The sequence below is a fragment of the Coregonus lavaretus genome (assembly GCF_964263955.1).
Source record: "Coregonus lavaretus genome assembly, chromosome: 37".
Lineage (NCBI taxonomy): Eukaryota > Metazoa > Chordata > Actinopteri > Salmoniformes > Salmonidae > Coregonus > Coregonus lavaretus.
This window is the reverse complement of record NC_140024.1, coordinates 1,028,454-1,040,381: the sequence shown is the minus strand read 5'-3', so window position 1 is coordinate 1,040,381 and position 11,928 is coordinate 1,028,454. Positions and strand designations below refer to the sequence as shown.

General features: G+C 40.7%; 1 protein-coding gene across 1 annotated transcript; it reads left to right on the top strand.

Annotated features, from left to right (window-relative positions):
* Positions 1-1,810: 1,810 nt before the first annotated feature.
* LOC311111330 (uncharacterized protein) lies at positions 1,811-11,705 on the top strand (the record flags this gene model as incomplete). Its single annotated transcript, XM_084154051.1, has 4 exons — positions 1,811-1,867; positions 3,059-3,220; positions 8,127-8,248; positions 11,618-11,705. Exons 2-4 carry the CDS (start codon positions 3,065-3,067, stop codon positions 11,703-11,705), a joined length of 366 nt encoding a protein of 121 aa, XP_084010177.1. The 5' UTR covers positions 1,811-1,867; positions 3,059-3,064.
* Between the last annotated feature and the right edge of the window lie 223 nt (positions 11,706-11,928).

The window sequence follows — 11,928 nt, the reverse complement described above, 5'->3', positions numbered from 1 at the left end:
AACAAACCTGCCTGATAAGTTTTGGAGACATGCAGTGTTTGTTTTGCCATACATTCATTATGTCCGCCAGGGCCAACTCAGATTTTTCTTTCAAACACTGTCACTTTGGCATGGAGGTATAAAGCATTATGAATGGTGAACACGTTGGAGGTTGTCATTAATGATTATAAACATTTAGAAAGCCTTATAAATGCACTATAATGTCTGTGTGCTGATGTGTTTTTAACCTCCAAATCTCTTCTTTTATTAAAGTGATGGCAGCTGAAGCCCCACAAAACATGATCCTTCGTGTCATCGAGGCAGACCGTGTTAGAAAATTAAAACTCAGCTCCCGTCCAGCCTCTGTTGATGCAGTGATTGAGATTTTAAAAGAACAACTGGAATTGGACTGTGACTTCAGTTTGCAATACAAAGATCCAGACTTTGATGGAAAACTCACTTGCCTTGTTGACATCGAGGAGTTACCACAAAAAGCCTGTGTTCATATTTCAGTTAAACAGGATTCCAGTTCTCTTGCATCAACTGATACCCTTTCAGATGTGTCATCCCCAGAACGTCTGAGCAGATGGCCTCCAGGTCCTTTACAAATTCCCACATTTGCATTTGACATTGAGCTGACACTTAGAGATGGGAATGCTGCATTTGAAAAGAATGAAAGACCTCTTCAGTTGTCAAGGGACCAAAAGCACAATATTTTAGACAAACTGGCATCTACCATATATGGTTTTAAGGCTTACCCCAGTGATAAAGAGATAGCAATGGTGGCTGAAGCTCTTGTGAGGAAACACCCCTGTTTAAAAGAAGCAGGATCTGACAATGGATGGAATGGCTGGAAGAACAGCATCAAGTTTAAAATGGGCAATTACAGGACCAAGATGAGAAGGGCTGGATGTCAGGAGGTCGCTGTAAATGCTGGGAAAAGAAGCCGGAAAAAAACCTGAGAATGAACCTTCACACTCCAACATCAAAAAGCCTAAGTGTGCAGAGGTCAACTTTCTGCCTAACTTTCCTCAAGGAGAGGATCCCTCAAGCCTTGACCTTTTGAGGCAGGCTATTGTTGAGGAAGTAAAGAAGACTGAGAGAAACCTACCCCTTATTAGTAAGATGATGCAGAACACGTTTGCCTTGCGACGACAGACTATTGTAATGTCCTGCCCACCGGTGAAAGAGCTAATGGACCTCTGGCCTGCTCTTCATATGCAGTTTGAGGTAAAATCATCATCAATTTAATAAATAAATTCATTTTGTAGGTTATTTTTTCTGTTTTTATCTTTTCTACTGTATGTCACATTGTGTGTAATGTTGCCTAATTTCATTCATCATAAAATAAATAATTGCTGTTACTGTCCTTTCCTCAATGGAGGTATATGCAGAGTTCCAACGGATAACTAACCAGAACCTACCTAACACTTTCTATGCCGAGCCTGATCGCCACACTCCTCGTTTGATGGCCTTATTTAGACAGAAAGCTTCCAGAACTGGAAAGACTGCAGATGCTTTGGCAAACATTTTCAAAGTCCATGATACACAGGTGATTATACATTTCACAGGTAGTCTTAGTGTAATGTTGGGAGTTTAATGCTTCAAATAAGCTTTTGAATTCCACAATTGCACCAGTCAGCAGGTTATTAGTGGATTTATGTGCAGATATTGGTAATTAATAAATTAATTAGTTGGGACTGTTTGTCATTGGGTTTGATAAGTAAACTTGTCACAACACTATTTTAATCTTCTTAGGAATTACATGATGTCCACACAAGGCGTACCACTGTTCTCTGCAGATGTTACTAATAACTCTGCAGATGTTCTCCATGCCCTTCCTGATTATCTACTAGAGGAAGTCTCTGGATTTTTCAGAACATGTGTGGTAAGTCCCAGTAAAGAGATATCAGGCCTATTGTACTGTAAATTAACAAATTCATATCTTCATTTCATTTCCAACACACTAGAATTTCTGTATATGTACCAGTGTTTCAACTACAAACCTCTGGCAAGATGTTTATAAGTGTGAAGTGTCATTTTGAGCCCATTACAGCATCAAAAAAATCAACTGCAAAGAAAATAAAGTAGCCGTCATTAGCCTCACAGTGGAACACATAAAAGTAATCTCACTTTCTCAGCAACGAGAGCACAACGCAGCAGAATGAACATGAGTCTTTCAGACTTGTGTATTTCTTGTTATTTATATGACATCCAACTAGGGGTGGAACAGTACACAGAAGTCACAGATCGGTTCATACCTCGGTTCAGACATCACGGTTCGGTTTGGTACAATGGAGGGGAAAGCAAAACAAAAATGCAGAAGGCACATTTTTTTATTGTGCATGTCTCAGGCTGTCCACTGAGCTAGCTGTAACAGCTTGAAGTGGATAAAGTAAGATGTAAACAGTAAACAAGAAGTACCCTGCATCATCTCCAGACTCCATCTGTAACTTGTAAACAAAATAAGACAATCAGCTAGTAGTGTGATATGGGAGACAAGCGCTGCTCTCATATGTGAATGCACAGAGCAGGGATGTTAAAAGAGCAGCTTCGGTTACACAGAGCAGTTGACACGTTTTGGTGTTAGCTTCACACGCTAACGGCGAAGCTAACAGCTAACGGCGGAGCTAACAGCTAATACCGGAGCAAACAGCGAATCAAACGGGCCTGGAGGCCATTTGTGGTCGAGGCGAGAAGGGATACAGCTACGTCCGTGTTTGGTTGTATTTGGAAGGGACTAGTTCGCTTCATGTGGACTCTTCATTTGGACTGGACTGACTGACTCGACATGTAGGCGGGGCTCGGGAGCTTCAGAGCTAAGGGCAGGGCTACAGATTAGGTGTCCCTAAAGAACCGCTTGTCTAACAGTAGTTCCGCATTACATTAATTAATTTGCACTCAAGTTTTATTTATTTTTATACTGTGTATTCTCCGTGTAAATTCATGTACCGTACCATTTCGGTTCAATACAAATACATGTACCGTTCCACCCCTACATCCAACTGTAATCAAAATTGCCACAGCCATAGTTTCAGTAAATGTGATTAGTATATGTTCTCCCTTTCATTTTTTAAAGGATGATATGGATGAGCCAGACCTGTGGGATGCATCAGTGGTCCTCCTTACAACAGTCAGTGATGATGCCACAAGCCCAGTTCACTACCACCCAGTGAGAGTCTCTGTCGTCCTAGAGGGTGATGTGGTTGTCAATCTCCCCAGGCTTGCTGATGCCTTCCTGGTAATGTTCGGCCTGATTTATGCACTACATCTCAGCTATCCCAAGGGACTGACAAACACTTTTGAGTTCACACAGAAAATCTTACTTGGTCTTGATGACTCTAAACTGTCACCCAAGCTGCAGACTCTTAAAAATGAGCTGATGTTGTATGTGAAACTGAAGATCCAAAAAGGAGTGGTGGATTCTGATGGCTCACTCTGTTAGAGCATAGTCCACAATGAGAATATGTCATGTCAGGTCCATGTTGAATACTGTTAAACTGTTTATGTTAAAGTTGCTGCTCTACTCAACTGGTTTTCAGCCAAATGGCACAAAGTACACACTGTCTTTGTACGTGTTAATGTATTTTTTATTGTTGTTAAACTGAAATTCAGGGTTGAATTAAGTGTTTATATATGGAGGATATTTTTATTCATAATTCAAATTGAAAGGCCAAAGAGAAAACGAAGCGAGATCAAATTAAAAATATTATTATTTTACTACACTACTAGGAAAAATCATGCCATAATTAAATTTAAAAAGTCAAATTTAAAATGCAAAGCTTCAACTGTCAGCTGGAAGTCGTTTCAGACCCTCCCACCAGCCGTTGGGCCATGCCTCCTCATTTAAAATGACACCTGTCACTTCTAAATGAAAAGCTTAAATCAAAATGTAAAAGGTGAATCTGAAAATGTCAATGTCAAATGTAAAATGTAAAATTCAAAAGACAAAATGTCAAATTGAAAATTATAAAGGGGAAAGGCTAAAATAAAACAATTATATTTTAGATTTTAATTGAAGTATTTCCATTTTAAGCTTTTACATCATACATTTAATTATGGCATGATTTTTCCTAGTAGCGTAGTAAAATAATACTATTAATTTGATCTTGCTTCGTTTTCTCTTTGGACTTTCAATTTGAATTATGAATAAATATATCCTCCATATTTATACACTATGGCATTTTGTTTTTAAAAGGTGTACTATATAGCTTTGGGAAGTACATTTTTATCAGAAAGGAAAGCTCTTCATTGATACATTTTCATAAATAAATAAACTATTTTCTTCTGAGGATGGGATGTTTATTCAGTTGCCACACATATTTTAAGTTTGGTGGTAAATTATTTTGAGTTGTAACAAGTCTATGTTTTTGAGTTATGGGTAATCAGAAGATTGATTGAAAAAACTAATAAATGTTAAGTTAACTCAGGATATTTATGTTTCATTTTCATGCTTGAAATTATTAAGTTCTCTTGAGATATTGCAATGAGAAAGATGAATAAATATTCTGAGAAGCATAAACTGAAAATGTTTGAGTTGGCTTAATCAGTAAATTTAATTGAATTATAATTTTAAATTACATTTAACATGAACTCCAAATATATAAGCAATGATATACTCAAATGTTTGAGTTTATGAACTCAAAAAAATTGTGGCAACTGATTGCCTCACTTTTTTAAAGTTCTGCTTACTTATTCCGGTTTACAGTGTATATGTCTGTGCTATGTGCAGGCAGCTAGTATAATTATTGTTTGTGAAGTAAGTATGGTGATTATTATTAAGGTTCTGGTCGTCTGAGATACCAACAAGTAGGCTATACAATATCAAGAAATATATGTATTTTTCTATTAGTGTATTTGAGTTTGTTCTGTCGTTTCTGGATGATTAAATTGAAATTGCATCCAACTTTATATGGCTTGATTTAGATATAGTGATATTTGAGAATTGATTTCATTTCAAATAACTGAAAGTGAGAGGTTGTAATCTGAATAAAGGGGGAAAATGCCATTTATTGAACGTGGTGAGACAGTCTTACACATTTCTAGAGAACCAGTTCGGATTTAAGTATAACTTTTGTATGACTGAAGCTTTTAGTGGTAGGTCCAACGCTTAAAATATTTAATCATTTCTGTCCTCTCTATTGATATTCATTTTATAAATAGGCCCGTTTAATTTTGTCTGGCTTGCTGTTCCAAATCAAATGGAATATTTCTTTTTCATATAAATTAAAAAACTTTTCGCTAGGTGTAGGCAAGACTGTAAACTGGGATAATATTATAGAGTTAATCCGTGTGATGTGAGGCTTCTTGTTTGCACGGGCAATGTCTCCAGCCAACTCCAGGATCTCAACAGTCAGGCACTCGAGCACGGCAGCCAGGTAGACTGGTGCGACAGCGCCCACACGCTCGGCGTAGTTGCCTTTGCGCATCAGCCTGGGCATCTCGTAATCCATCTTGATTTAAATGTTCATGTAAAATGTGTTCCCAACATTGAAAGAATGTCTGTGTTTGTGTGTGATTTTTTTATTCCAGGAAGATGAAGGGGGTGATGTCCTGCAGGACCTAGCACAACATGTAAGGAAAATCGTTGTGTACTACCCTGGGATATTCACGCTAAGGATTATGTTTACCAATAGATGACAGTATTGACTCAATACGGGGTTTGCTTTCCGCTATCCGTAGCCGTTCAAATGTCTGACATATAACCGTGCTCGAGAAAGCCACAGGTAACGTAATGTATTTCAGCAGATTTCGTGCATTTCTGTGTGAAAAGACACACATTTATGTGCTACTTAATTCGTGCGAAAAGACACCAATTTAACCAGTAGGCTACACACAACAACCATAAACGGATAGCCTAATTTTCTTTATTTTCTTTATTATAGTTGTTTATTAACTTTATATGGCTTGTTTTAGATCTAGTGATATTTGAGAGATGATTTCATTTCAAATAACTGAAAGTGAGAGGTTGTAATCTGAATAAAGGGGGAAAATGCCATTTATTGAACGTGGTGAGACAGTCTTACACATTTCTAGAGAACCAGTTCGGATTTAAGCATATATTTTGTATGACTGAAGCTTTTAGTGGTAGGTCCAACGCTTAAAATATTTAATCATTTCTGTCCTCTCTATTGATATTCATTTTATAAATAGGCCCGTTTAATTTTGTCTGACTTGCTCTTCCACATCAAATGGAATATTTCTTTTTCATATAAATTAAAAAACTGTTCGCTAGTTGTAGGCAAGACCATAAACTGGGATAATACTATAGAGTTAATCAGTGCGATTTCTTTCCACAAATAGACAGGTATTTTTACCTTTCCTTGGTAGCAAGATCTTATAATTTTTTGCTAACTTTCTATTAACATTTAATAGAGTGAGATCATTTTATTTATTTTGGGATATGTATCCACATCACCATCAGACCATTTTATTGGTAAACTACAAGTTGTATTGTCAGTGATCCAATTTACAGTTTACTCATTTAGCAGACGCTCTTATCCAGAGCGACTTCCAATTAGTGAGTGCATACATTTTCCATTCTGGCCCCCGTGGGAATCGAACCCACAACCCTTGCGTTGCAAGCGCCATGCTCTACCAACTGAGCTACAGGAGGGCCAATACCTTATATAGTACATTTATCATAATGTGGTTGTATTCCAGAGAGGTTAGAAAATGTATCTAGATCCTCTGAGTACAATGACACGTTTGTTTTTAAACCTTGGATTTCTAATCCCTTGATATAATTGTTGGATCTGATTTGAATAGCTAACATTTCGATGGCCATAATAAATAGATATACCGATAGTGGACAACTTTGTGCATTTCAGCACCACGGAGCTCCTCTATTACCCGTCTCGTGAGTGGAGATGAAGCAGAAGCGCTGTCCATTCAACTGTGCTGAATAAAGCAACGCATGCACCGAGTCTTCCTTTGTCCTTCCTGATTTGGCCAATTATTTGGTTGGAGTATTTCGGCCTGCCGCGCGTCTTTGACTATTGTAGATCATCCCTTTGGATTTATGCGTTTTATTTCAACGCCTCAGGCAAGTAAAACGTGCAATACGTAGCTTTAAGACGGGTTAGTTAACAACATACATGGTGAGAAATGTAGAGGTGCGCGTATAAATGGAGCAATTGTGTCTTTTTGATGGAAATATGGAGGTGGGATTTTGGAGATCGGGTCATAATTTACGCGCGCTCTCCGCGAATACAGTGGGCCATCAGGATGTCCTAGGGCACGATGGACACCCTCTTTGTGTGGATGGCACACAGTTTGGTGTCCTCGAACAGACCGACCAGGTAAGCCTCGCTAGCCTCCTGCAGGGCTATCACGGCGGAGCTCTAGAAGCACAGGTCGATCTTGAAGAACTGGGCGATTTTTCTCCCCAGGCGCTGGCAGGGCTCGTAACGGGGAGGCGCTCCTGCGCGCAGACTTGGCGGCTAGCTGCTTCCTGTAGGCTTTGCCACGGGTGGATTTGCGAGCGGTTTGCTTGGTTCTGGCCATGGCGCTTGCTTCCTTCTTAGACAGTCGGAGTATAGCCTCGAAATGCCCATGTGAAATGTATAAAGCCGGCAGTGGCATCTGCTGATTGGACACCATCTCCCCACTACCCCGATTGGCCCGTTGCGGAGGACTCCTCTGTCGGTTACTGGAAAGGATGCTTTGCTTCTTTTTTTTTAGGACCGCGCGCCCATCACAATAAACTGCGTGCCAAAAACAATAGTACACTAAGCGCGTGCGTACAATAGCACACCGCTGGCCCTTTGAGCGCAATAATAGTCGTCAAAGTCAAGAGTAAAATCTTGTGTTATATTTTAATGCTAGCCTGTTATCGCAAACGAGGCCAATAGTACACTGCCTGCACACAACTACACACTGCGCGCTGGCAAAAGCACACTGACAGTCGGGAGTATAGCCTCGAAATGCAGAGACGCGCCATGGCCAGAACAAAGCAAACCGCTCGCAAATCCACCGGTGGCAAAGCCCCCAGGAAGCAGCTCACCACTAAGGCTGCTCGCAAGAGCGCCCCGGCCACCGGCGGTGTGAAGAAGCCTCACCGTTACAGGCCCGGCACCGTGGCTCTGAGAGAGATCCGTCGTTACCAGAAGTCCACTGAACTGTTCATCCGCAAGCTGCCCTTACAGCGCCTGGTGAGAGAAATCGCCCAGGACTTCAAGACCGACCTGCGCTTCCAGAGCTCCGCCGTGATGGCCCTGCAGGAGGCTAGCGAGGCTTACCTGGTCGGCCTGTTCGAGGACAGCAACCTGTGCGCCATCCACGCCAAGCGGGTGACCATCATGCCCAAGGACATCCAGCTGGCCCGCCGAATTCGCGGAGAGCGTGCATAAATGAGGATGACCTGATCTCCAAAATCCCCCAAATGCTCTTTTAAGAGCCACCTCCATATTTCCATCAAAAAGGCACAATTGTTCCATGTATACACGCACCTCTACACTACCCACCATGTATGTTGTTCACTAACACGTCTAAAAGCTACGTATTGCACCTTTTAGTTGCCTGAAGTCTAGCTTCAATGTTTGTGTGTGTATACACAACCATCTGGCATCATCCACTTCCATTGGACTATAGTAGCACAGTAAAATGCTTTACAAAGGAGGGGAAAAAGAAACTAGTGATAATATAGGCCGAATAGTAACAAGAATTGTGTTCAGATGAATAATTGACACTATTAGCTGTGTGTAATAGCCTTGCATGCAGTCAAGACAAAACATTGCATGCCAACTGACTTCGAAAGTCCCATGTTGCAGTGCTGCTGAGAGACTCATGCAGAGGCCAAAACTTTACAGTGGAGCACGGAGGACATCTTGTGGTTCAACTCGGGTACTGCCCATGTAGCTCTTTAGCCCAGCGTTTCCCAAACGCGGTCCTGGGGTCCCCAAGGGGTGCGCGTTTTGCCCTAGCACTCCACAGCTGATTCTAATACTCCCAGCTTGATGATGATGAGTTGATTATTTGAATCAGCTGTGTAGTGCTAGGGCAAAAACTCCCAAAACGTGGCCTGAGTTTGGGAAACCCTGCTTTAGGCTAATACTAGCCTATTAGGATGACTTGGTTCTATCGCTTTAATGCCAACCGCTGAACTCTGGTTTTCACTAATTACTTGTCCCAGGTGACCATTATGAAACTAATAGCAAAACAAATGTTTCTAAATTGCTCTTTGAATGTAACATGCTACAGTCTGTCAATTACACTGTGGAAATCACATTTACATCTTTCTTATCCCCTGTGTCGTCATTGAAGACATGTCACAATCATTGAAGGAAAAAGTCCATGTATTCTTTAGATAATTACAACATAGATGTCCTGTAATCAAACGACACAAATGGAATGAATGAAACAAACCGAACGTTTAGCAGGCACTAGTTTGCATCAAGCCTGTCTTGAGCATTTTGACATAGGTGTGGATTTGATGTCATTGCATGCCTCATCCGTGGCCTGGAGGAGGGTGGCACGCTCATGGGGATGGCAATCACACACACTTTTCACCTGTATTGCATTTCACAGTATTGTGTGGCTCAGGTATTCAGCGCATGTCACTTGCAACACCATAGTTGTGGGTTGGATCCCCACTGGGGTCAAATGCTAAAAGGTATGGACTCACTGTTGTCACTTGGGATAAAAGCGCCAGCTATATCAAAGCTATAGGATATGAAGGTAGGGCATTGGCCAATGCCATTTTCGAAAAGCAGTGTGAACCCCCCCCGAAGGAGAAGTTGACTATTCAAATAGAGCTACCAAAACATTTATTGGATGTTGCAAAGTTTTGCTTTCACCCATGTCCCTAAAGGGAGTCAAAAAAGGGCAGGAAACGATGGGTTCTCAGCAATATTTCACCAACAACCAATCACTATTCAAGCATAGACATTAGGATCATCAACAAATATTCCTAAGTCATACTTCAAATGGGTTGTAACGAAATGGAATTGTCTGTTCAATGCAAGTTCAACGTCAAAGAAAAAGTGCATCACCACAACAAACGTGTCTTTAGATACACTGTAAAAAATGACTTTGTGGAATGTACACAAACTATTACAGTCAACAAAAGCACACGTCATATTATTGATTCGATATTTTTGCTTGTTTTTATGAGTAGATAAGCTTGAGTAAGTTGTTTAGATGTGGTCAAATACATTGAGTAAAGATAGAAGTAAAAAGGATTATATTACGTTGATTCAACTCAAATAGATCCATGACATTGTGTTCTTTTACCTGAATGATTCATCCTATTATGTACTCAATGTTACATGATATATTCATTTAGACCAACTCAGAAAAGGTTCACATTTTTACTTTGGATTCACTCAATCAGATCCCTTAAGAGAAAAGGTATCCGGACACCGGGAATCCATTTATTTAAACATCAACGGTTTGCAAAACATGTGTTATTATGAGTTGACAAATTACGGAATTGCAAACAACACTGCAGGTAAGTCCTGATTGCTGTAGGTAGGCAAAACCGTAGAAATAGGACCTAGAACACTAACTAGTATAGGATCTCTGTGGGCAGAACATTTACTTACGAGAGATACAATGGAGCTTCAACCAAATAGACGTCATGGGGAAAAAAATATTCTCATAGTAACCATGGATAACTACTGAAATGGAGGCTCAAATAGCTTGTGTTTGCACTGTGGGATATTTTTCAAACTACAATGTTGCCTACAAGGCCAAAATAATTAAAGATGTGACAACCCCAATAATCGAAACACTTTTACTTGTTTGTTCCTATAACATTTCTCTGTTCACGAGCACTGCTGATGGATGCCACCTATATTACTTTGGTCATTTTTCCTTTAACCCATTAATGTTGTAGTTGCGCCTTTTTTCAACAGTTCCCAATAGAAATCTGTTTAAAATAGGTTAAAAAGGTTTTGCAGTAGACCATCAGTGATGCAGGTAGCATTGTGATGTCATAACAACCATACTGTGCAGACAGACGCTGGTACCGCACCTGCTGCTATTTCAACCTCTAAATGGCCGCCTATGAAAAGCCAAGTGACATTTACTCCTGATGTACTGACTGACCTGTTGCAACCTCTACAACCACTGTGCTTATTATTTGACCCTGCTGGTCATCTATGAACGTTTTAACATCTTGGAGAAAAATGTGCCCTTAATGGCCACGTACTGTTATAATCTCCACCCGGAACAGGCAGAAGGGCACCGGCTACCCCTCAGAGCCTGGTTGTTCTCTAGGTTTGTGACTTTCTAGGGAGTTTTTCCTAGCCACCGCGCTTCTACATCTGCATCGCTTGCTGTGTGGGGTTTTAGGCTGGGTTTCTGTATAGCATTTTGTGACATCTTTTGATGTAAAAAGGGCTTTATAAATCCACTTCATTGATTGATTGATGGTAGAATTGTCAAAATACCAGTGGTGAAAGGTGTGTACCTTGATGAAACCTTAAAATGGTACAACGGATTTAAAAATCGGAATTTCAAACCGCAACTGTATGGGAACAAAATAGACATTACATTTTTACAATGACATCCTTCATTAAAAACACCTATTTTGTATCTTTTGTATACAAAACACAATGGAAAATACCGTGGCAGTGACCCTTTAAAACACACCTTGCAGAATAAACGTGTCTTCCTTACCCTCTAACCTCTTTAGCCTAGAGAACCGCCACGGGCCCAACGGGGACGGGGTCCCAGACCGCAATGTGCTCGAGCCCCGCCTCTCGGTGACCATCCCCCAGTAGGCAGAGGTTGGTCCCAGCACAGATTCTGTGCCCCAGGGGGCTTCACCAACAACAAGCGGGCCTGTGGTAGAGAACACCGTTCCTGACCTGCTACCAGAAAAAATGAAGGGAGAGAAGAGTTCCAAAGGCACCTCAGCGTTTAACTACGAAGGTGTTACAAAGTAACCCTGACATTCAGTCTATGACAATTGTCCTCTGGCCTGTCATTCTGCTTAAGACAGTC